This window comes from Pavona decussata, unplaced genomic scaffold (genome assembly GCF_977016875.1).
Source record: "Pavona decussata unplaced genomic scaffold, jaPavDecu1.1 SCAFFOLD_48, whole genome shotgun sequence".
NCBI lineage: Eukaryota > Metazoa > Cnidaria > Anthozoa > Scleractinia > Agariciidae > Pavona > Pavona decussata.
In genome coordinates, this window is record NW_028145470.1 from 3,679,022 (window position 1) to 3,705,000 (window position 25,979).

The window sequence follows — 25,979 nt, forward strand, 5'->3', positions numbered from 1 at the left end:
GCTATGACCCAAGCCTGTTTAATTTAATTCGTTGTTTATGAACGATTCGGAAGGGAATAGGTAACTTGGGTGGTAATTTTTTCATATGATTACGTTATTTCGCATGCAAATCACTGTAAGCACATCAACCGTGGAATAAATCCTACGGGTCAACACTAAATTCAATATCGACAATATCGGTACAATCCACTACCGTTTTCTGTGAATTTTGGTCACCAGTCATTGTGCTTAGACTAGATGTGATTACTGAGGTACATATGAGTGAGATTTTTAAGGCCATAAAGTTGATAAGAAAGAGAAAAAAGCATTTAGATTCTTGCACATGCGCTGAAATTTGAACTCCACCCTTTAAGACTGCCGATTTGGAAGGTGAATTTTTGTTCGAAACTTTTAAGTTTCTGTGTTACCATGCTTAAACGTTATTGTTAAATGCCCATGAACTCTTGATATAGGCGAGGCAAAAAGGCGATAAAAAACGTTCTCTTGACAAGAATGCTTTCCTTTCTCAGTAAGACTATTCAACTTGAAGCTTTTTTATATACAGACTTTATTGACACTCCCTGAAAAGGGCTATACTACCCTTGTGAAACATCTATACAGATAATTAAACTGAAGAGGAAACCATTTCAGAATAACTACATGAATTGTCCTTTGGTAAATCCCTCGACAGACCCTTACGTAAATGTGATTGGCACAAAAAAATGGTACGAAGCATTTACACATGTGTTTTAGGAATCATAACAATGTTATTATTGAAATATCTTGCTTAAAGTCAGATGAATACACGCATTTTTGGTCACAGTAGGAACAGCTAAAATCTTGTCCTTAACATCAATGTTATAGCCCCAGTCCTTTTGGTCCACTGAGTGACGGACAAAATGGAAGACCGCTGGCCGGTTTTAAATTCTCCCAGTAGGCTCGGTTAGCTCTGAAAGTAAGGCAGACACAAAATGCGTCACGGGTTTAACTCCGCTTGTATGATTGTATGGTATGCGGGAATAATATATTACTCAGATTTTATAAGAAACGTCAACCACAATTCCCTTGAAAAATGACAGATCACGGCTTAGCTACGCCTAGCCATTGGAAAATCAGCAAATTTTCGTGAAATTCGCTAATCTGACCCACTTTAAGAAGGCTTTTCAGTATAAATAATTCAGTAGTATCAGAACTGACGTTTATTAAAAGCACACTTGTGCGGGTAAAAATTTTCAACTGACAACAATTCTGCCCAGTCCCTTCCTAGTCTCACCTTGCTCGGACTTCAGCAACCGCGTGATGTTTCAGTGCCTCTCCCCAGGGACTGTGTTTGTCGCTTGCGGCGGGTAACCTGCCTCGTTCAGGAGCGAGCTGAAAAGATGACAGAAGCGAGCGTATAATAAGCATTCTTCTCAACTTACAGGCAAATACATATTCTTTTAACTCTAGGCAGAAACATTGTACAACAACTACATGTGGGTGAGAGAGTGTTGAATTGAGAAGAAAGCGATATTAGTAAAGAATCACTTGTCGCAGTCAGGAGCTGCACGCAGGGCGACAATAAATAGTTACTTCTTTTAAGTAGTATTAGGGCAGTTTCCAATTACGTAACGAAAGAAGTTCGCCACATTTTTAAAAATTTGATTTTGGTTTACTTTTCTCTGCAATTGGTTGGGAAAAGTCGCAGCCTTTTTCAACCAATCAGAAGTAGAAACAAAATAAATGGTGCCGCTTTGACGACCTCCTTTTGCCCCGCCATTAATTTCGTACAGGTTGCATCTTTTCCCGCGCTTGGCACCGGTTACATGTTTTCCCGCGCTTGGCACCGGTTACATGTTTTCCCGCGCTTGGCACCGGTTGCATCTTTTCCCACGCTTGGCACCGGTTACATCTTTTCCCGCGCTTGGCACCGTTTGCATGTTTTCCCGCGCTTGGCACCGGTTGCATCTTTTCCCGCGCTTGGCACCGGTTGCATCTTTTCCCGCGCTTGGCACCGGTTCCATGTTTTCCGCGTTTGGTTCTGGCTGAATTTGTTTTGCATGTGTTTGTTGTTGTTTTTGCGGTGAATTGCACTATTCGTTAACAAACAAACTCAATACATGAATCCCCGAACGAAAAGACACAAACCTCTTCTGCGATAGCCCGTATGTGGTATGGTTCAAATCCACAGCAGCCGCCGATATACCTGACTCCCAGATCATAGGCACGTCGAGCGTACTTGTGTACATCCCAGCGAGTTAATTTCCGAGGCTCCAAGGCTAAACAACAAAATGTGAAAATACATATAGACGCACTTTACGGCGCTATACCTTGGGCGTTGGATCAGTAGTGCCAAATACCAACGCGGGTAGTACTCAGTAAAATTGCAATAATTATTATGGGTCACTTTTTTACCCTAGGGGGAGGGTGGGAGGTTCTCCATACAGTGGGCTATAATGAGAAGCTCCTTCACTTCTTCACCAGGGTATAGTATGCAAAGGGTAGCGAAATTTAAATCTTTAGTATTCACGGAGTCACAAAAGTAAATTGGATACGGAAAGGGCAGCAGTTATTTCCAACTATTAGAACAGGTTACAAAAAAAAATCAAAGGCTCCTGTGAGCCAACTCGTGAATGCAGATGACACATAGTAATTGAAATTTAGACGGCTACGGAAACTTCCTCAAAAGCTAAAAGAAATTATATCTTTGCCCGATTATGTAACGAAAAATGACCATTCTTGTACTATTAAAATGATTGTCAAATTATTCTGTACAGATTGAATAAGCCGATTATTCTGATGCGCCGATTAAAAAAAATCACGTGTTTTTTTTTTCAAAGTTCATAGGAGCACGCCATGTGCAGCTACGTCATGCAAATTCGTGTCCCCGATAGTCCGGGGCTACTGGATTTCGCGATCGGGCTAGTGGATTCTAACCATCACTTGCCCGATGGGCAAGTGAAGTTTTTTTGGGAATTAAAATTACAAAATTACTGTAGGGCAAGCCGATCTCACAAAGGGAAATATGTTCAACAAAGTATCGCATTACATTTCATGCCCGACATAAATGCGTGAAATTTTTCCTTTGGAGTTCAGTCCACGCAATCCTCAAGTAAAAATAATGAACTATGACAAGCTCTTGCTAAATAAGAATTATTTATCGACCGCGTCCTTTTGCTTTCCCATAAATTTCCAGTTGTAAATTTCGAAAATGAAACATTTTTTCCCTGTGAAACCTCTATGAAAGCTGACAAGATCTTAAAGTGTTCATTTCACCAGAAATTTGCATAATTTTGTTTACGACGTCAATGATGCGTGACATGGCACGTTCCGCTTTCGCGTGAAAACTGACAAATTAAATTATTTTTTAATTAAATTATTTCTAAATTAAATTATTTTTAATTCTTAAAAGAAACCGCATTTTGTAGAAAAAAACGAAAAAAACCTATAACTTTGCTCAGATTCAACGAAAAATCTCGATTCTTACACTGAAATGATTGTCAAATTATTCTCTACAGAATGAATGAGAGAATTCTGACGCGTCGTGAAAAAAAATTTTCACGTTTTTTTTTCACTAATTGAGTTTACGACCCCGAACTTTCTGAAGAACTGAAAAAACTTGTAACTTTGCTCAGATTGAACGAAAAATCTCCATTCTTGCACTAAATGATCGTCAAATTATTCTCTACATATTGAATAAGAATTTCCTGATGCGCCGTGAACAATAAATGTTCGCGTGTTTTTCCCACTAATTGAATTTGAAACTCACTCACTGCGCACGCCCGAAAGTTAACGACAAAACCGACCGACCGACCGACCGACCGACCAAGTCAAAAGCCAGCTATTGCTATAACTCGTTCATTGCGCTACGCGCATTCACGAGTTAAAAAAAATGAGCAGGAATGCCTGGCAGAAAATTATAACGCAAAGGTTAGTGTCTTTGAGGTATACGAAAGGTACACAATATCGGAACAGGTTGGTATGTTAAGGGCAAGAGGCTGACCTCCGGGCAGAGCTCTTTATTTATTTGTTTGACTTATTTATTTGTTTATTTATTTATTTACTTACTTACAGATTTTTGGCAAAAAGCGAGTTATACACATGCAAGAGTTTTCTTTTATTATTGCTGCTATTTTACGGAAAGAAAACTGTGAATATTGCACTATTCATTTTAATATGAGAGTTCAAAACCCAGTTATCACAACGGTGATGGTCGAGACGAGACACTTATGTCAACCTACGCTGCCGAACGCAGTTTTCGCGGCATGAAGAGACTAAAAAGAGAGGCTGTCCTCTTTGGCAATACTCCACATACACAAGCTCAAGAATGTGGATATTGACAATCTAGTTTCCGAATTTTGCCGTCGTAAAGGGAGGCGTCTCGCCCTTTTCCTGTAGCCACATTTACAGTTTATAATACACAAGTCCAATATACACTTACTCAGCAGTACCAAAGGCCGACAAATAAACAACAAAGTTACTGAATAGTTAGCGTTTTTTCATGCTTTGATTAATGAAACTTCTCCCTGGAAAAAATGGGAAATGGCATTTCCGAGGCCCTAAAATTAAACATTTTCTGGGGAGCATGCCCCCACACCCCCTAGAGGCTCGCGCCTTCGGTGCTCGTTTCACTACGCCTTCTTGTGCGTACCTAAACGGAAAAAACACGCTACGCCCCTGGTTCAGTCCTTTTACAGACTGACCAGTCTAGCCAGCCAGTTCTGACGAGCGGAAAGTGCCTAAGGACTCTGTTTAAACTACACGTAGCTATATATGCTAAACCAGGTGTACCTGCATAAATATTGATGTAAATAAATAAATAAACTAAAATCGGCTTCTGAAAATGCTTTCTAGTTGTACCTCGATTATAATTAATTCGCAACTTCTGCAACCAAATGACTTTCTATGACGTCTAGTTTTCTTATACGCATAACTGCGTCGCAAAGACTGCAGTAACAATTTGCCATGAACGATGGCAAACTCTAAAAAAAACATACAACAAGTTTGTTTTACCGAGGTGTACTGTATGAAACTCACCGAATGGTAATTCCGGTAAAGTAGTGAATCCTGAAGGCCCAGCATCCGGGGTATGATAACAAACTGGTTGTACCATCAGGTGACACTTGAGTCCTGCCTTCTCTAATGCATCTTTCATCAGAGCAATGGTCTGTAAAGTTTCTTCTGGGCCAAAGACACAATTCAGTCCGACGATATCAGCTCCTGCAACAAAAAGGATGTGAGAATGTTGTATTATTCAGTAAATGACAAAGGCAGACTCGGAAAAAGAAAGTCCGAGTGCTCCTATCAGGAGTCGAACCTAAGACCTTCCGATTACTAGTTCGAATGCTCTACCACTGAGCTACAGGAGACTCGTGGGAGCTAAGGCCATTAAACTAGGTTCATGCGACAAACATCCTGCATACTGCTAGGATTGGAACGTCGATGAGTGGCATATGCGCAATGAAGGGAAAAGTGATGTAATATTTTAAGCCTGGTGAACAGTAATGACACAGGCAAACTCGGATGTGCGACAACTTAAACAGCAGGTGAATGCGTCCTTTGGCAGGGCTCTTAACATGAGGTTAAACCGTTGGCCTTGTTTCTCTTTCCCTCTCACATCAATTTGCAGGGACATTAAAGAGATTTAGAATCGTGTTTACAGCAAAAGGCAAATGTTGAACCAAAATTATAGCTATAACAGTATACTCGCTGTGACTGGTTGTTGTCCTTGTTCCGGGAAATTTTCTCCGGGTGCTCGGGTTCACCCCTCTCCTTAAAAAACGAACACTTTTAAATTTCAATTCGATCTGGAAGGGGGCCCAATCAGTGCTCTACACTAAATTCATTGACAAATAAATACCTCTTACTAACCGAGTTCGAAGTCCGTTCTGTAAGTTACGGACAAAGTTTTTTTCCCGTTGATTTTTGGCGCGTGGGCCATAAATCAACAGGCGAAAAAAGGGCAAGAAAACGAGGTTATTAAAATATTTTTAGATCTCTTAGGTTAATCGGGCGCGCGGGAAAGGAGTAACTTTGAAATTAAGGGTCGTACAGTGAATTTCGGCCGCAAACTTGACCAATCACACTGCGCATAGTAACGGATCAATGTAATAATATTTTATTTATTTATTTATTGGTTGATTGATTGATTGGTTGATTGATTAATTGATTGATTGATTGATTGATTGATTGATTGATTGATTGATTGATTACAATACCTGCTCTTGCCAGCCTAACCGCACATTCTCCTGGAGTGACATGGTTGGTATCCCCAGTAGGACCAATACACATAGTGATGGCAGTTGGTTTCCCTGTGGCCTTCATCACCTCTGCCACCCACTCAGCCTCCTCTATGTACCGAAAGAACTAAGGGAAGAGGGGAAAGAATTTAATTTCTCCTCAGAGGCCTGATACAGTCGAAGCTCTCCTTGCGACCACTCTCATAAGCGAATTGAATTGTCACTTAAATTCTGTAATCTAAAAATCTGCGTAAGCGGCCGCCACCACTTTTGGGAATTCCCAACTGGTCTTTTCCTTTGTTTTTTAAGCTCTCGTAAGCGACCACTCAAAGATTCTGATACATATTACGGCAACTCTTTAAAAAAAGGAAAAAACCTTGTGATTGCATTAATTTTTACAGTATATCAGCACTGCCTAATTATTGAATAAAATCTAAAATTCAAGATGATTTATGGCTGGATCAAGAGTGTTAGTTACCCTGAGACCGAGGTAGAAAGTTTTATTCCAAAAGCTCTTGTAAGTGACTAGCTTCTATTGTCTCAGCTTTTGGTCGCTTTCGAAATTGCAATCTAGTAAGCGACCAGCTCTAGTTACGACCAATTTTTCCAATTTCCATGGTGGTTGCTTACGAGAGCTTTGACTGTATTGCCATGGTAACTAAAACGTCCAGAAAATTAAGTTAGCAAGTAAGATACCTCAGCAATGAGCAAGTCAACACCATTCTGGAGAAAGATCTGAATCTGTTCTCTGAACTTCTTCATCACCACCTCTTTACCAGCTCCACTTGAATACAGAAAAGCAGTCTGACAGATAGACCCAGCAAAAAGGGCTCCCCCTTCCTGGGCCACGCCCTTGGCGAGATCACAGGCAGCTTGATTTATTTTGGTGGTCTGAAAGATAGCTAGAGTGTTAATAATTAGAGAAGAGCAACATTTGTAATAAACTCTCATTCTGAGAGTCCTATACTTAGCCTGCAAATAGGCTTCCCAAATGAGCTCAGATGGCAGAAGCGCTGAATAATAGTCATGTGATTGCACATGGAAAGCATGTTCACAGGCTACCCTATACCATAATCCTCGCATCTTGAAAACTTTTTTTATCATGATCAGCTTATGCCCCTTTCAAACATAAACATCTGCCATAATCTTGGAGGGAGGGGATCTCAAGTTATTGACATACAGGGAGGCTTGACCTTAAGTAATACCCTTTCCACATACCAATTTTTTTCCAGTTTATAAGAAGCTGACGTTTAGTCGGGGTCTGGTGTTTAATCGAGAAAATACGGTAATAATAATTATATTTTCTGTAATAATAATTAATTCTAATTGATTTAGAAAAACATCTGTAATTATAATAATAATGATAATAATAATAATAATAATAATAATAATAATAATAATAATAATAATAGAAAGAATAACTTATTAACAGCAATTATTTTCCACTGCTTTCAACCTTATATATATATTTGCAACCAGTATTTTATAATAAGGGACCATGGTGACTCAACTTTTGGTTCTGTTGCCCTAAGAATTTCCACCCCCCTACCTCCCATCTCCATGCATCCATCTCCCCAATTTTATCTAGACCATAATGATTAAACAGCAAATACAAACCCCATGTTTTGCCTGTTCACCACCTAAGTCATCATCCATTGAAAAAGTGAATGCTTGCATGACATCAGCTCCTGCTCGCAGAAATTCCCGATGAAGTTGACGAACTATGATAAAAAACAAAATTTAAAATATTGAGCTCTGGTTTGATGCTTAATATTATTATTGTTTTTTTATTTAAGAGCTATACGAGCAGGCAAGCCAGAGACTGGTTAATTTGTAAATAAGAAGGTGCCATTTTTAGGCTCCCCAAGTGGTTTAGGACTCCAGGGCCCAGTTGTTCTAAAGCCAATTGCAGCTTATCCCTGATTAAAAGTTAACTGGCGTTTTCAATTTGCTCCTAAAAGTAAAAAAAAGCTTTTAAAGGCTAATTTTAAGGTAATGGTATTGGAAAGTCCAAGTCAAAACTGAGGGACAAAAATCTTTCGGAAGCATCCTTACTGATTAGCAATTAAACTCCAATCAAAGTTCATGTTAACCCAGGATTAGCTTAAAAAATAAAATAAATAGATAACTTTTATTTACCCTCGGCAGTGTTATACCACAAGTGCTAGTGGGGCCAAGCATTAATTAAACTTCATAAAGAAATAATACAAATTGAAAATAACATGGTTAAAAATCCCAACTGGCAGGAGGCAGACCAGCTGGCTTTTTACAAGCGCATCTGAGGAGTTGAACTCGGGGCCACCAAGAAACAACTCCAGCTAGTGGTCGGGGTGGGACTTGAACCCGGGACCACCAGATTTCAAGCCCGGTGCCCTAACCACTCGACCACGCTGCCTCCCAGCTTAATCCGGCTTTGAAGAACCCGGCACAGGGCTCTACTAGACTGAAAAAAAAACTTTACAAGTTTAAAAAAAAGTTGTAGAAAGGGGTTCAGAACCACCTTAAATTTTCAAAATTTAAAATTGAACCCATCAATTCAAGGAAGTGGTTAGAAGAGAAACTACTGGGTATAGGAAGCGGGTCTGCGAAATCTGCGAGCCAGCGAGCCATGCGAGCCACGTGCACCGTGCGAGCCATGCGAGTCACGCGAGTCATGCGAGTCATGCGAGCCACAGTGCAAATGTTAAGAATTTTTATTTGTTTTATTTACATTCGCGTGAGAAAATTTTGGACAAATTTTTTTCTTTTTTTTTTTTTTTTTCGTTTTTGTTATAATTTTGGAGAGAATTTTGCCTATTCAAAATCGCCCAAGATGCGCAAACAAATAAAAACAATACGCAAATATTTATTAAGGTTCAAGACTTCAGAAAAAAAAAAATCCAAGGAAGACATACGGCTGCACCGCTACTCGAATAGGTATCTATTGACACATGTCATTCATTGATATCCACGTGGAACTTCTTTCAAGAAAAAAAAAAAAAAGAAAAAGAAAAGAACAGCACATCGATCTCCGTGTGTTGGCGTCAAGAATGGTGAGTAAATCGCGCCATTTTAACAGGTTTGGTCTTAAGTCGAGAATCAGAGTCGGTTGGCTGACTGCTGCATGTGGTTGTCCTTTCCCTTAGACAAGTCTTTCTTCTAAACTCGCCACTAGTATACCTGCCAACTTTTTCTGAGTCAAATGCATGAGATTTTTGTCTCGTCATGACTGGGATTTCCGAAAACGTCCGAGCCACTTCCGAAGATTTCCGACAATTTTCCGAAGACTGCCGAACGTTGCCAAAAATGTCCGAAGATATTCCGACGACTTTTGAACACTTACGATACGAACGGATTGTAGACATTTCACGGTTTAATTCACAGGTTTTTCATAGCATTTTCAGATGTTTTTATCTAATAGTGATTTGAAAGCTTTTACGATTGTTATAAAGAGCAAAGAAATAATACATAACAAATTTCAAATGAAATGGAGTTTTTTTTAGAACAACTTCGTCCGGATTTTTGTGTCAGGCGTGAGAAATTGTCCTTGATGTGTGAGATCGATGTCGTTAGTCCGCAGGCGTGAGACTCACGCATAATGCGTGAGAGTTGGCAGGTATACACTAGAGTGGCAGAGGCTGGTTTCGAGATAGCATTCGACCCACCAGCTGACGGCAAATGCTTCTGTTAGGCTGCTTCTTTTCAAATTGAATTTAGTGCGACAATATTGACTTCGCTCATCTTTGAGTACTCTGTACTCAAGTACACTGACAATCAGTCCTGACGTATCAATAAACAAAAAACTGAATATGATGGTTTGTGTTGTCCCACTATAAGAATTAAATATTGCGATGTTATTCATCTTGTTCCGATGCTCTTGTTCTTGTTCTTATGTGAATGTAAATACAACAAATGAAAATTCTTAGCATCTATACTGTGGCTCGCATGACTCGCGTGACTCGCATGGCTCGTATGGCTCGCACGGCTCACATGGCTCGCATGGCTCACACCTTGGCTCGCATGGCTCGCTGACTCACAGATTTTATCACTCATAGGAAGCACATTGCCCTCCCGTTCTACCCTATCTCCAAACATTAATTTTCGTAACTGACCTGCCTCAGGATGTTCTACTGTACATTCTGGAGTCCACGGTCCGGCTTTCACATATCCGCGCCTTTCTAAAGCGTAAGTCATTCCACCATCTCCTACGATAACCTCTCCAGCATTAAGCCGCTCCAGTATACCAAGCTAGAATATTTTTAGAAAAATAATGCATATAACTGGTCAGTTAGACCTTAGCCTCCCTCACAGACGCTCTTTTGGCTCATCACCGTGACGAGCCAAAAGAGTGTCTACGAGGGAAGCTAGCTAGACCCCTGATCCAAGAAAAAAGCAGACATAACTGACTTGTGTAGCCGGCTACCTCAGTCACTTATACATGTTTACAAACTGGTGAACTCTTTCTTTGTGCACACCTTGTTTATTACTGCACATGCCCCACCCCTAGCCCACAAAAAAGTTATCTTGCTTTACAGCCTTGAGGATATAAGTCGACAGGTAAAGCAGGCCAGTAAATTAATAAGACCGGCAGACTTACTCCAAATGCATGAGGCTTATGTGAGCCTGTTGAAAGCTTTAACAAAAAACCTCGGCAAGATTTCGATACACCCCCATACATTGATTATGTACACTCTGTTTTTTTTTTATAAGAATGTCTAAGTTTGGAGCTTAGGCTGAACGTTCTTAATATTTTTTTGCGATTTGAGGCTGAAATCGTTCTTAAGATGTTCTTAAATTACATAGTATACACTACATGTATTTCAGTAAATCAATGCGGACGTGCTGAGAAATGGTATCAAGAACTGCTGATTATGACAAACCGAGATGTGTGTCACCATTACATTTGTTACCTTGATTTTATACAGCTATTTCAATTAACGTTGTCGGATCAAAATCAAGCTAAAAGACAAGACCGCAATGTTTTGTGGGATTATTTTTTAAGAATAATTTCATCAAAATCATCCCTGCACGTGCAGGTCATTGTACTGCTAATTAAAACCTATTGTTTTCTCCAGGCATGACTGATTTTGACTAATTTATTCATGAAAATCCCACGTAAACTCTAGGTCTTGTCTTTTAGCTTCATGCTTTGAATCAACAACGTTAGTTGAAATGACTGTATACAGATTAGCAAAATAAAACGTTCTTAATCGAGTCTCAGCCTGAGGAACGTTCTTAATACGTTCTTAAAATTTTGGTTAATCTCAGCCTGAACGTTCTTATAAAAAAGGTGCTAATAAAAAAAACAGAGTGTATATATTTAGTGCCTCAAATAATTTCTATTATTTGGGGCTGTGCAAAAATCTTTTGCAAAAGCTCCAGTTCACTGTGACTGGCTGGGGTCGTGGCTGTCAGAAGTTGACTGGGAAGCATTGCAACATAACGGTATAACTGGTTTTTCCTGTTGGCGTGACTTTAATCATTTAAAAGATAACGCAATGTCACAATGGCGTGACGCGTGACGCTTGTGTTAAGCACAAATCTCTTTAGAAGATTCGGTAAAAAAAAAATTTTTAAGTCAGATTTACAAGATTAAAGCATTTTCTTTCGTGCTTACATAGATCCGATCTTCCATTGGGCTCTTTCGAGCGTAGCAAACGTTAATCAGTCAAGCCTCATTCCAGTCATTCAAATTGCAAAATTCAAGGCAAATATATTAAATGCAAATGCACAGCGTAGATACATAGAAGGTACAAGATGTCAGATTGATACATATTTGCTCACTGTTTTAAAACTAGTCCAGTTGGAAAAAGGGAGGCTTGAATGCACGACGAGTCGCGGAACGATTAACCTAGGGGGCAACTGTTAATCTTTCACTAAAAAGCTGTAAATGTCTTGACATGATCTACACAGCTGGTGAATGGAGTTCGTGTTTTATAGAAAAAACGGTCTTGAAAGAACAATACTCACCTTTTCGGATTTAGCCATGGTTTAGGGCCTGTATGATAAGATAATTTTGCTACAGTAGGTGCAACTTGGACTAAACTGGAGACTGTCTGACGTTGCGAAACCCTTTTCTAGGCCTCCCACGCGCGAGCTCATAGGAAATCTGGACTGGACTGGACTGGACTCGACTGGACTCGACATGGGATCATGGAACGGGACAGAAAATCTTGGGTCTTTTCCATTCATGTCCATTCAGCCAAACGTTCCTTTGTGAAGTTTTGAAAAATTGAGCTGCCAAATGAAACAGTAATTTCCGATTAACCGCAACTGACTTGAAAACAACCCTGGTCCATTCACGAATTTTTTTACGGAAACCGAAATAACACAATCAACTTATCCCGGGACTTACGTCGGGGCACCTAGACCCGAACTGTTAGGACAGCCGCACAAGGTATACCCAAATTTGCGAAATTTTATTCCGGGAAATTTCTGTTTCATTCCATTCTTCACTTGGGCCGTAGGCCGTCGGGCTACGGGCCTGCTCTTTATAGCAAAACTCGAAATTTCCGGAATTTTTGTAAGAGTGGAAAGCGCCCTCAACGGGCAGCAAACGTGAAATGGAAGAAAATAGACTGGAACAGGAAGTTGGCTGGACTGGATTAGTGGTAGCCAGTGAATGAGACGTATTTCCGGCTGTCGCCTCGGCGGAGAGAAGCGACAGCCGGAAATACGTCTGCGTTCGAAGGCTGGATTTGTGGTGGACAAGTCTCCGAGTCATTTCGCGTCCATTTTCTTTTCCGATCCAAGTATGCCTGTGCCACTCATTGATTTGTTTACTGAATTTGTGATAAGACGAAATCAGATACCTTCTAATATATTAGCCAATTTGTTACTCCGTAAAATCGAGCTGAAATAAAGTCTAAGTATGTATGTTAATCGTTATTGAGACATTTTGTGCCCGGCCTTTTGAATAATTTCAGTTTTAAAACTTTAATGAGTTTGGAGACTGTTTTCCTTTCGCGCAGCGTACACAAGGTAAATTTCATTTTATTAGCATGTGTTGTAAGGGTCCGCGCGATTTGGTGAATTTTGAATTCAAGACGTTTGCCGGGCAAGTGAAATAAAATTTGAGAACACTTTTATGTTGCATTGCATTGTGGTGTTTTGGAAACTGTTCGGGATATTAAAAACGCTTTTTCGGACCAGTAAGTACTTTCTGTGCGCTCACTTTTGATTGGATAGTGTCAGAGGGACTACACTCCCCTCCCCCTGCGGTGAACGGTTAGTGCAAGAGAGAGGGTTTAGGTCCCGCAACAAGAATTGTGTGACAAGAGATATATAAACTCGGTCTAACTATAAATAATTTTATTTAAACCATCTTAGGACTAAAAATACAATTGATTTTCAATATTGAAAATCAGTGATAGAAAATTTTTTTAACCATATAGAGCCGTTATAGGGCTGCGATGTATGCAATAAAGGACACATAAAACTGCATGTAAACTGTATATCACGGCATTTAAACCCTCGGCAAAAAGTTGTTTTTACTTCAGTTCCTCAGAGCAGAAAATGTTTGACTGCTCACCCCAAGGCAATTGCTTATGCCTGACTGTGCTATGAAAATGCAAAGTTTAAATGATGATTTGTTTAAAATAACTGAATTAAATGAAACCTCCACTCTTGGAACAAATTAACGTTAAATTGTTAAAAATACAATCTAACTGCAAATTTCTTTGGAAACCATGGAAATAATATTTCTATGAAGGACAAAACAGAATTTGATTATCGCCTATTTTCATTTTAAATTTCCCGGGCACCGCCATCTTTGATTTCATGAAGTGATACGGTTGCTCAATTGTTTCACACAAAAGAACTTCTGCTTACTAACAACAGCGGCAACCGTGTGACGTCACGGAATCCAAAATGGCGGCACCCAGGAAATTTAAAATTGAAAATAGGCGATAGTCATATCTAATATTTAGCACACTTGAATGTCAACTCTACTTTTTAAACTAAAATTTAGAATTTAGACACTATTTCCGACAATTTACCGTCAATTTGTTGTCCGAGTGGACGATCCCTTTAATATAAAATATAAAATTTTTGTCCTAATCTGCGACGTCATCAAGCAGGTCCTTCAAACTTGCTGATAGCGGGGGAATGGAGACGACCGGAAGCAGGTTCCAGGTTCTCCCAGTAAGCTCGGTTGGCCCTGGGTAAAAAATTTAAACAATCGTCAGTTCGACTTAACACCAAACGTCCCGAAATGGGGAAAGGAACAGAAGGTCTTGACGAACAAGTTTGAATGGCAATCTCAATACATATTTACTGTTATTGGCAGTATCCATCGCTTATCTCGAACCCAGGTGTTTTTTGTCGGAGAAAACATCTGGTAAAATATGTGGCGTTCTCCAATCTGATTGGGCAATCAAAATGGCATGATGCAAGTCGCGTTACATTTTTCTGGTATCCGTCTATTAATTATTAACTACAAATTCTAATTTTAAAACTTCACTAAATCTTCAACATTTCTTATTTCTTTTAATTTTACCAATCCTTCAAGAAAAATTATTTCCTTCCAAATATACCTAAAAATCACCCAAAAATTCATAAAACACCCCAAATCATTGATTTGTGTTATGAATGGAGGGTTTTTGTATTGCTTGAAATGTAAACAAGATATTTCCATTTGACCGATTTTAAGCGGCGTGAAAACGGCTTTCAGGTGAACCCCCACCCTGCAATCAAGACTTGCACGGGCGGGAAAAAGCAACCAATCAGAAACGATATCTGTGTGATGTCTCAACTAGCATATGGCACGTCGTAATTTCAGCGGCGATGGGCAAAAAGCGTTATGTGGGCTCACTTTGTTTCGCCTGTTGAGCCACCGAATATTCTGTGTCATTAAAGGCGTTCCTGAGACAAAAAGGGACACACAATACCCAACAATATATTATCGCTCCTCGGCCTTTACTAAAGTATGAGAAATAAATAAATTTTAATTAAATTTGCTTGAAGACGTCAGTAAAAGCAAACAACAAGAAATCTGAAATAATTAATAGACGTTATACACAATTGTTTATGAAATAACCATTTTTTCGGTAACTGACGATGGTTTGATCATATGAATAACCATTTTACGTCAAAAAGCAAGAACATGGTTAAGTCGGCACCCGTTTTTGGAAAACTGGTTATATCAAATAACGACTTTTCGGAAAATGAGAAGAAAGAATTATAAGTTATAAGGAATAACCACTTCATGGCAAATGACAAGAAATTGGTTCTTTTAAATAACGATGCTTCCAATCTTTAACAATAGTGCTCAGAATTGGAAATACATAAAAACATATTAAATGATGGAAAAGGTAAGGGCGTTAGTTTCTAAAGAGACTGCGGTGCTGCGTCGGTGGGTAGTAGAAACAAATGTTTGGTTTATCAACAGAGTTGATAACTAAAGGTAAATTGACCACCGTAAAGAGATAGATTGACGTTTCCAGCGTTTTACTCTTCGTCGGAGTAAATCCGCCCTAATCCCCTCTGACGAAGGGCAAACGCCCAAAACGTCAGCACTCGAAGATCTTTACGGTGGCCAATTTAACCTTAGTTATCAACTCCGTTAATAAACCAGACATTCGATGGAAAAGCTACACAGTTTATTAAACTTTAAATAATAAATTTACAAATAGTTCTCCACATCATATTTCTCACTGGCCGTTTCGTTTAATTTCCCCATGTTTGTCTTTTATCGTCCATGCAGCCAAGATGTGATTGAACCGCTTTCGGATTACATTGCAATCAACCGCTAGTCACATTTTGCATTCGCCGCTAATTAAATTACAATTAGAGCTTTATGCGCCGATCAATTTGGATCTTCAACATCCCTCCCCGGGCAAACCCTACCCGGGGAGGGGAGGACGGAGTAGGGAATTACAACCGGATTTTTTCTCTTGGTCTGTTGAATACGCGCGTGGAATTTTTTCCTGGTTTGTGGAAGTTGAGGAGGTTTTACAAGGACAGGATTTAGCCTATGTTATTATGATATCTAATTGCATCCCCCCCCCCCCCTGTTAAAAATTTTAATGTTTTTTTTTCCTTAGTGTCAGTTTCTAAAATATCCTGGAGAAGAAAGGCGGTGCTTTTCGAAATATTAGGAAAATAACCTAACCGTGAAATCAGCCTTGCTCTTTTTTGTGCATTATTTGAGTCTTGTTTGTTCAACAATTTGTTGCTGATAATGATCCTTTACTACAGGATCCAGTACTTTTATTTTGTCGCCATGGTCCTTACACTGAGGCAAACACAGTTACTGTTTTTTTGCTGGAAAGGAATCAGGCTTTTTGGAGCACAAGGCTCACTCGATGTGGGTTTCAAAAACGTTTTTAAAAGTGTCACTAATATACCTCTGCCTGCAAAGCATGAAAGGGAAAGCAAACGCTCATTTTCGTAACAAGATCCTCACAAGCTATAAATGTTTTCAGACTGAAACGGCTCATAAACGATACTTTCTGGCGCGGGCAAAGCGCAGGAGGGAATGGGCGCGGCATATTGAGAGTAACCCCCACCCTCCCCTCACCCGCCCGCCGGGGGATATGCTTTAAGGCGGCCGAGATGCTTTTCGCAGATGAAAAATTCGCCGCTAATTACATTGTTTTTAACCGCCACTTAGTTTTTCATTACCGACAAAGGTTTTGGTAGCCTACGCGACAGATGCTAGACACTGGGAGAAAGGAAATCAAGCGCGCGCGCTACACGCGTGGGGAGCTAGCGGGGAGGGGGCGGGGACCGCTAAGGTTTTGGCGTCGACTACGACAAAACGAACTTAGTTCTTTGACCGATAAAAAGGGGCGTTCATTTCAAAGTATTTGTTTAACCATCTATTACTATGTTAATTTTCAGCTCTTGCCGTACTGTTTAAATATCCGCGTTCATAAAGTTATTCATAAAGTTTCTTGATAATGGAGTTAAAATGACCCCGAAACGTTGATCCCTAAATCTCTCTGTAATTTTTGCATGTCTTTGCTTCAGCAAATCCCTTTTGATTAAAAGTTTATTCTTCACTGGTTTCTTACTATTTCAGACATTCAAGGCGTACAAAACATTTCCATCAGCTATAAAAGACGTTTAACACACACAAAAAAACCAATAATAATAATAATAATAATAATAATAATAATAATAATAGTAATAATAGTAAATTAATAAAACTACCTGCGCTGGTATACACAGTCATCAGTGAACCCTGCACCCCCCTCCCCCTCCCCCGGCTGCCTCAAGACATATCGCTCCCTGGCAACCTGACGACCGAGATGTTTTTCAGTTGGTGCCGCTAATAACATTATCATTTTGATTCTAATTAGTTTGTGACCGATAAAAAGGGGCGTTCATTCTTTATTGATTTGTTACGATTTAAGGCATCCAAGGCGTACAAAACACTTCCATCAACTATAAAACAGGTAAAACAATAAATAAATGAATAAACTACCTGCGCTGGATAACGAACTCATAAAACCTGCACTCCTTCCCTTCCCCGCGCCTAAAGACATATGTCTCTATGACGGTGACCGAGATGTTTTTCAGTGTATACCGCTAATAACATTATCATTTGCTAATTACTTTTTCGGACCGACAAAGGTTTTGCGTAAACAATGAAAAACCACAAAACAACGTACCTTGTGAGCGATAAAAAGGGCATTGACTCTCCATTGAGTTATTACGAGTTAAGGCATTCAAGGCGTACAAAACAATTTCAGTTCATCAGCGCGAGAACACACAAAACAAGGAGAAAATGAATACTCTATCAACTGGTCAGCAAGGAAAGAGCTGGAACGCCAGGCTACCTTCCTTCTTCAAATCAAATAGCTGGAAAATAGGACTGAGTGGTGATGAGCAGAAAGAAGCTAAACCATTTCACTCGAAGATGTCCGACATGTTCCTGGGAGTTGCTGAACTATCCTTGAAGACTACAGTCGTCGAATCAAGCAAGCAAGCAATCAACGGCGTAAATGAGAATTCGTTGATCAGCGAAGAACAGTCTCCGAAAGGCGAGCAGGTCTACACTAGTATCGTTCGACCAGCCACGGAATTTACAGATCTGCCAGGTAAGGTTAAAGAACTATCCCCCGAGACGGAGGAACTGACTGCCAAATTCGTCGAATTGCGCTCCAAAGAAAATCGCAAAATGTCAGCAGAAAACGTCACCTTTGTGCCTCAAGACGTTTCAGCGACCTCCTTCGAAGACAAAAATCCCAAGGAAGCGAAAGACTGCCGTAGCGTAAGTCCACCTAGTTTTCAGAAATGTAATTTTGTTTTGAAATATGGAGGAAAATTAACAGAAGCAGGCAAAAATATGAGCGAACAGGAAATGAAATTGCTGTACGAAGATATTTTCCAACCCCTTGACATTTGCTCCTTGTTGAAGAAATCGAGGGAACAGGTTACTTTTAAAACTCGCAACTAGCAGTGTGACCCCAAAAAAGAAAGCTGTCCACGTACGCGTTCAATTGATCTAAAATGCTCGATTACCAGCTGATATTCCTGGACAAAAAACATGTAAACTCAGTTTTATTTTATCTGTCTTATACCCTATTCGAGATTCTGCAATCACAATGTTTTGTAAACTAGTTACATTTTTTCATTACATTCTTTGTAAACTAGAGAAAAATAGTTAAAAATATTGTTTCCTCCATTCCCACATAGTGTTATGGCCTTTTAATGGGCCAATGATCTCTATAGTACAACAATTAGAGGCACGGCATTCATGGAAAACAGGTTTTAGTGTAAATGTAATATAATTTGTTTAGAGTTTAGCTTTTGGTATTGTAGGTAAACTGACTATTTTAAAGCCATCTTTTATGTAAACCGTTACTTACTGCTTGCTTGCTTACTGATGCTCTTATCGCGTTAAATAAAGTGTGTATTTACGCATGTAATTTTCTGTGAAATTCAGTATGCTTTTGAAGTTAGAATAAAGTTCTGAAAGAGAATATGTCACCCGGGCTACAACGAATATTGGTTGCTTTATACGACAGAATATCTTCAGTTATATTGTAAACCCGTTTTCACCCTGGAGGAGGCCACTGGGGGTTACAGGGCGCCGTCCCCCCCCCCCCCCCTCCCCCTTACCCAGCAAAAAGTGCCTGCGCTAACGCTGTGAACGTTATCGTACTAGTTTGTTGCTTTCCCTTCAATTTATCTGACCACATTTTGATAAAAAGCAGTGGTGAGAACACTCGCCTCCCACCAGTGTGGCCCGGGTTCGACTCCCGGACTCGGCGTCATATGTGGGTTGAGTTTGTTGTTGGTTTTCGTCCTTGCTCCAAGAGGTTTTTCTCCTGGTTCTCCGATTTTCACCTCTCCTCAAAAACCAACATTTCCAAATTCCAATTTGATCTGGAGAGAGTCGCAGTTAGTGCTCTGCGCTAAAAACATTGACGCTTAAATAAAGTAATTTTTTTGGAGGTGCGTGGCTGTGTAGTTATTTTGGCGTCGGACTACTTTAGATAGCAAGATGTGGTTGGTTAATATCCTGCTTCATTGTGTCGTGTTGCGATTAAAAACAGTTTAAATACTGCTTAGAATTCGCTCACTTCAGCTGCGGATCGGTTTATCAGGTCCTTTAGCAGGTTAGCACGTCTTGAAATGTTGAAGTTGGGACGGGACACAAAATTAAATTTGTTTCAACACGCTTTACGGGCACACAGGTTTTAAACTGGCCTTAACTTTATACTTTCATAAACTCTTGGTATGCACACTGCATTTCTACCATTTTCTCAACTAATAGAGAAGATCACATTGCATTTGAAAGAACAGTTGGATACGGGCAAGGACAAACATAGACACAGGGTCCATGGACCCCCATTTGGGACCCGGTCCATGGGCCGGGTCCATATAAGTGGTCCATGGACTCGTTCCAAAATGGGGGTCCATGGACCCTGGCCTGGAGCCATGCTTTGGCCTCACCCGTTGGATACAGACACGAAAACGTCTGTATTGATGAAAGTATTTTGCTGCAATTTCGGATGGAGATCTTGAAAACGCATTGGTGGAGACGGAGCCTCAGTACAAGACTAAAACAAATTGTGTCTTTATGTCTAAGTTTCATACCTTTTCCTCATCCAATCCTTTGGGTGGTCTTTCAACCCCTCTCCCCAGGAGTGGTGCTTTTTACTTGCTTCAGGAAGAAAGCCTCGTTCTGGGGCAAGCTGTAAACAAACAGTCGAGTTATCGTAAAACAGCATCCATTCCTCATTCTCCATCAAAGGCTATATTTTTGTGCCTTTGACTTCAAAATCTAGTTAAACTCCTGAAATGTCAGAGGGTATCTTTCCCTCTAAGCAAGTGATTTTATAACGAGATATTCCATCTCATAAGTGGCTTCTTATACAGAAACGTTTCTGATAGAGCCAATTATAATTGCAAATTTTACAACCGAAGAGGTGTGGTAAGATATTGTTTTCTGGGGGCCGTTTCTCGAAAGTCCCGGTAACTTACCGGGCCCGATAAGTGTCTTTGGTGATGAATGTTTCTTAACAGAAGTCAATTTTTGTTAGCTTTGAATACTACATTTTAAAATATTATAATTGTATGAAAACATTGGCCAAGTACCATGTCTGTAATCACTGTGTAATCGGCGAAAAAACATTTAAAAATTTACATATCGGGCCCGGTAAGTTTCTGGGACTTTCGAGAAACGGGCCCCTGATCTCTAAACCACAGAACGAAATATTAGTTTTTCACCCTCTCAGCACCAGTTGCATGTTTTCTCGCGTTTGGCACCAGTTACATGTTTTCCCGCGCTTGGCACCGGTGGCATGTTTTCCCGCGCTTTGCACCGGTTACATGTTTTCGAGCGCTTTGCATGGCGGCTAGTTTCTTATTTTTTGTTTGGTTTGACCGGTTTTGTGTTTTTCTGACAGCTTGAGTCATACTGCAGTAAGTTAATTATATTAGCCAAATTACATCTTTATAGGTAAGGGCTATTGGGCATGAATAGGCTATATTGGTTGTTTCACCTCTTCTGCGATAGCCCGGATGTGGTATGGTTCAAATCCACAGCAGCCGCCGATATACCTGACTCCCAGATCATAGGCACGTCGAGCGTACTTGTGCACATCCCAGCGGGTTAGCGTACGGGGCTCCAAGGCTGTAACAAAATAAATAAATCCTCATACTCACTTTCTCCTTCTTGGTTTAAAGTTCTCAACTCAAAGGGTGCTAAACATTTACACAAACCACCCTTAACTAATCTAGCATGTCCTAATGGGAGATTGATAACGTACAAAATGTACCGGTATCAGCCTGAAAGCCCAGAGAAAACATTTAAATTGCATCGTTTCAGAAATGTTGCCAATGGAGTGCTGCGTACGTTTTTCTAAACCAGAATCTCCGGATTTTCTGCATACGTAGTAAGCACCTGAAATATCACTTTTCCTTGACATTATGTTTAAAAGAAAACTGAGCTAAATGTATGACAATAAGGATGATGACGAAAACAACAATAACGATGACGAAAGAATGAGGATGACGGTCGCCGCAAGCGATAATAATGATGATTATGACGATGCTGCTAGCGATGATGATGATTGAAGTGGCGAGGGCCATTTGGTACACACGGGCTTGAAATCCAATCATTTATTTACTCAAACCGAGGAAATAAGTAAATCCCTAACAGAAAAAGTTACAGGATAGGATAGGATAAATGACAACGATGAATTAAAGGCGAAAAGACAAATGAAACAAAAAAGAACGACTGAAAAACACTTACCAATTGCTGGGTTTAGATGGGCGAGTGATAAAATGAAAATGAAGTGGATGTTATATAAGAATTTACAGAGAAAATTTACATATGGTGCGAAAATTGTTCTGCGTGGAATGAAAGTGCTGGTTACAATTAACACCGAAAGAGAAACAGAAAATAAAGACTAAAATGTAAAGTGTTAGTTAACAAAAACCGCAACATCCTGGGGGCTTCGCCGAATTTGCGGAAATTCAGCAACGAAAGAGAATCAATTAATCCGTCACTGAAAGTTCTTAGAAAACTAGCGGATTCAACCTGTCCTAATGACGATTCTACGAATTATTGAAAGCAAATGTCAAAGTGGCTAATCTTCTTCTTCCAGCAATACAAGCTTTGAATTCTTCGTTTTGACTTCAAATGATGATGATGATGATGATGATGATGATGATGATGACGATTTTGTTTATTTCGTCCTTAGCGCCCTTTTTTGGAGCAAATATCCCACCAAAAGTAGCGCCTTCGTCCAAAGTTATTTTCAAGTTTGCTCTAATTACGTCCTGAAGGTGCATAAATTGCCGACCTTCCGCTCTGCAGTACAGAAACAATGCCCATTGAAACCTGCCGAACGAATTAAGGAAGTCTGGTGGCTGCTTACCAAAAGGACACTCAGGCAGACTTGAGAAGCCTGTTCTGCCGGCGTCTGGAGTGTGATAACCAACAGGCTGAAGCATCAAATGACAGTTAAGCCCTTCTTTGTCTAATGCCTCCTTCATCAGGCCGAGGGCGTCAAGAGAAAGGAAGGGGTCAAACTTGCAGTTCACTCCAATGATATCCGCGCCTGATAAAGAAAAATACCATAAAAATTGAATTGGAATCTTCTTGGAAAACTCCCTTTATTTTAATTTAGTACCGGGTGCGTAATCCCTCTCGCGTTCTCCTCAAAGAAAAGGGAGCTTTAGCATCTACGACGACGACGTCAGCCGAGCAAAAACGTCACTCAAGATTAAAATGAATTTGCGTTTTTTCAGTGTGAGGCTTGCCGTGCAAAAACAAAGCTTTTTTTTCTCTTAAGACACAACATGGCTGCGGAGTGATAAAGATTTATTGCTTGCAATCACTATACGGAACAATCACCTGCTCTTGCCAGTCTAACTGCGCATTCTCCAACAGGTTCATTGTTACTGTCCCCAGCTGGACCAATACACATGGTGATGGCGGTTGGTTTCCCTGTGGACTTCATCACTTCTACCACCCACTCAGCTTCCTCAGCGTATTCAAAGTACTGTGGGGAGAGGGGTGAGAAGGGAAAACATTACCACAAAATTAGTGTACTTCATTATAAATATCAGGCCGTAGTTGGTCGAAAAGCAAATAGTGCTAAGCTGTTATAAAACTTTACAAAAAGGTTTCCTTTATGTTTCCTTTGATCAAAAGCGTTTCCACTCGCTGAAAGCTGCTGGGCAAGTCATAATGTAGCCCCGGGGACACAGATATCTTTTTTAGGGAGGGGGGGTGGTATCTTAGGTTACCTTAACCCCACTTTAAACAATTGTACCCAGACAGGAGTCCATTACGGGGAGAGTGCAATGAACATATATTCATGTCACCGCGTTTTCACAGACCTACAGTAGCTATTTTTAGATTGAATTTCCCGGGAATTCAGACTTTCGCTGGAGCCCGTTCATCAATAAGAAAAACAAAGAGAGAGAGGAAGACAGAGCTTAAGACGGAGAAAGAACCATTGGCTGCCAATTTTTTTCGCTTTTTTTTTCAATTTTCATGCCACTGATGCAGACACATGCAACAGTAAAGTACATTTTTGCAAACGTTTCAATAGGAGAACTGGAAAATTTATGGAAGCATTCAATACGTAGCCCTTCTTTTTTCAAACGTACTCAATTTAAAATGTCAAGCTTTAAAAACACGACACTACTAGGAATTGAAAGCTAGGATAAGGGGTTAGTTTCTAAAGAAACTGTGGTGCTGCGTCGGTGTGGAGTAGAAACGAATGTTTGGTTTATCAACAGAGTTGATAACTAAAGGTAAATTGGTCACCGTAAAGAGATTCGAGTGCTGACGTTTCGAGCGTTTGCCCTTCATCCAGAGAGGCTAACGCTCGTACGTCAGCACTGGAATCTCTTTACGGTGGCCAATTTACCTTTAGTTATCAACTCTGTTGATAAACCAAACATAGGAATTGAAAGGTTTGCTCAGTACAAAAAAAAACAACTTCCCACAACGTGTGTATAAAGGAGAACTTAGTTCAGTTGAAAGAAGGTCAGAAATAGAATCCAGATTTTTCGGAGTCAGTTTTCTAAAAGAATTTGAAGATTCACCTTTTGTGTGTGTTCTGCTGCAATAGGCATGAAACGCATTAGCCTACCTCGGCGATCAGAAAATCCAGATCATTTTTGAGAAAAATCTCAATTTGTTTCTCGAAACGTTTCTGTATGAAGTCCTTCCCAGCTCCCTCAGTGTAAAGTGTTGCTGTCTGACAGATCGAGCCTGCGCAGAACACCCCTCCCTCCTGGGCCACGCCCTTGGCCAGGTCACATGCCGACTGATTGATTTCTTCACTCTGTTAAAGAAAAAAGATGCAGGTTTAAACGAATATTTAACAATTGAAGGGCTGAAAGCATAACCGACTTAAATAACATTTCAGATTGCTTTCTATGGTTTTAGCTCAGATTCCCCGGAGTGTGTGCATGAGTTTTTGCTTGAATTCCTTCAGGAAAGGTTGCTCCTTGGGCTTCGTTTTGTGTAGCCTGCAAGCAAGCTTGCTCGCAGGCTACCTTTTGTGACAAAACGGGAACCTTGCCATAATCATAGGTTTTTATTGCAAACGAAGCGCAAAGCTGCGGATAAAACATTGGAGCAACGCTTCCTGAAGGAATCCAAGGCTGCATGAGTGAGGTAAAACAACATAAAGCAATCTGAAATGTAATTTGGTCCAGTTTTGCTCCCAGCCCTTCAATTATTGTACTCAAACTTGTCCTAATTAAGGACTGTGCCTACTAATACCGAAGTATTTTTGTGTGGTTTATGACTATGCGGAAAAAGCACATCTAATTAGCAAGGGCTTCTGAAATCCAAAAAGAAAATTGGGGGTAACCACGATTTTTTTTTAGAAATAATTAAGAAACAAGTATTCTAAAAAACAGTAAAATACAAAGCAACGTATGGCGTCAAGATACTGAGTGTCTTCCATGCTATGCAGCGAAGAGCTACTAAGCGTGATGATGGGTTTTTTTTTCCAAATTGAAGCTTAATTATCTCTGGAAAAAAATGATTACCCCCAATTTTCGTTTTGGATACTAAGAGAACTTGCTAAGTTCTACTTTCTCCTCATAGTTGTAAACCACGCAAAAATATCCCTGTGTTAGTAGGCATCGCCAAAGGAAACCCCAATATCTCGAGAAGCGCAGAACGTATGCGCAGCAACAAAAGTAGGCACCGTCCTTAAGTGATTCCATAGCCATCATCACGCTTAGTAGCTCTTCGCTACTCAGTATGGAAGAAACTTTGACGTGCACGCTTTTAGCACGACAACATCATTGAAATTGTAATGTCTTAAAAATGTTGATTATGATTAGTTTTACCAGATAATAAATATTTTCCTCGGCACCTCCCTCGAACGAGCACCGCATTGGCAAAAGTTAAAAAAATCAATAAGCTAGGCAGCGCTCTATCGAGTAAATAAGACAAAGAGACTTTGTAAAGACTTTTTCCTCGTGAACGTGGTGTAAATTAATCCTGTAGTGATTTATGGTTAATACAACTAAAACTAACAAACACGAACTGTTGCCAAGCACCAGAAAACCGGTGTTAAGCGCGGGGGAAAAGCATGCCCTAAAGGATCGATTTTGTGTCTCACTTTTATAAACACCGAGGAACAACCCGTTTTTAATCTAAATATGCCTCAAGCAAGTATTTGCCTTTCTCCGTAGGAAGAGTACATTATCAATACTGTAAAGGGAATAAACTGTCCATCAATTGAAATATGGGGGTGAGCTAGAGTAACGTGGGTTTAACCTGGCGGGAACAGCTAGGATGAAAATGCTCATTGCGACGGGATGCCGGATTAAAAAAGCCTATTTTGGACCTTCCTAAAGGGTAAATAC

The 25,979-nt window shown here is 40.1% G+C and overlaps 2 protein-coding genes and 1 long non-coding RNA gene across 6 annotated transcripts in view; 1 reads left to right on the forward strand and 2 right to left on the reverse strand.

Annotated features, from left to right (window-relative positions):
* Positions 1-518: 518 nt before the first annotated feature.
* Positions 519-12,280, reverse strand: LOC146481839 (betaine--homocysteine S-methyltransferase 1-like). Its single transcript, XM_085107930.1, has 9 exons — positions 12,147-12,280; positions 10,289-10,424; positions 7,815-7,918; positions 6,894-7,088; positions 6,177-6,324; positions 4,996-5,178; positions 2,107-2,237; positions 1,253-1,350; positions 519-928 (listed from the first exon to the last, which is right to left on the reverse strand). The coding sequence occupies exons 1-9, from the start codon at positions 12,162-12,164 to the stop codon at positions 838-840; spliced, it is 1,104 nt and encodes a 367-aa protein (XP_084964056.1). The 5' UTR covers positions 12,165-12,280; the 3' UTR covers positions 519-837.
* Positions 10,972-25,979, forward strand: part of LOC146481840 (uncharacterized) — a 30,424-nt gene continuing 15,416 nt past the window's right edge. The window contains exon 1 of the long non-coding RNA XR_014864343.1: positions 10,972-11,066. This is a non-coding gene — a long non-coding RNA (uncharacterized LOC146481840). The remainder of the gene's footprint in view (positions 11,067-25,979) is intronic.
* LOC146481841 (S-methylmethionine--homocysteine S-methyltransferase BHMT2-like) overlaps positions 12,241-25,979 on the reverse strand; it is a 36,300-nt gene continuing 22,561 nt past the window's right edge. For 2 of the 4 annotated variants that reach the window (XM_085107922.1, XM_085107924.1), the window contains 6 exons: positions 24,242-24,436; positions 22,993-23,140; positions 22,514-22,696; positions 21,134-21,264; positions 20,226-20,323; positions 13,471-14,334 (listed from right to left, as the gene is read on the reverse strand). In XM_085107922.1, the coding sequence (XP_084964048.1) occupies positions 14,247-14,334; positions 20,226-20,323; positions 21,134-21,264; positions 22,514-22,696; positions 22,993-23,140; positions 24,242-24,436 (843 nt within the window). In that variant the 3' untranslated portion in view covers positions 13,471-14,246. Of the gene's footprint in view, positions 12,414-13,470; positions 14,335-20,225; positions 20,324-21,133; positions 21,265-22,513; positions 22,697-22,992; positions 23,141-24,241; positions 24,437-25,979 lie in introns of those variants that run through there. The other 2 variants (XR_014864322.1, XM_085107923.1) reach the window with 2 other exon arrangements.

Excerpts from the sequence above, each read along its gene's own strand:
- LOC146481839 (XM_085107930.1), bottom strand. Across the intron at positions 1,351-2,106 it reads TACGGGCTATCGCAGAAGAG|CTCGCTCCTGAACGAGGCAG; the intron begins GTTTGTGTCTTT and ends TCATCTTTTCAG. Across the intron at positions 929-1,252 it reads GTTGCTGAAGTCCGAGCAAG|AGCTAACCGAGCCTACTGGG; the intron begins GTGAGACTAGGA and ends CCTTACTTTCAG.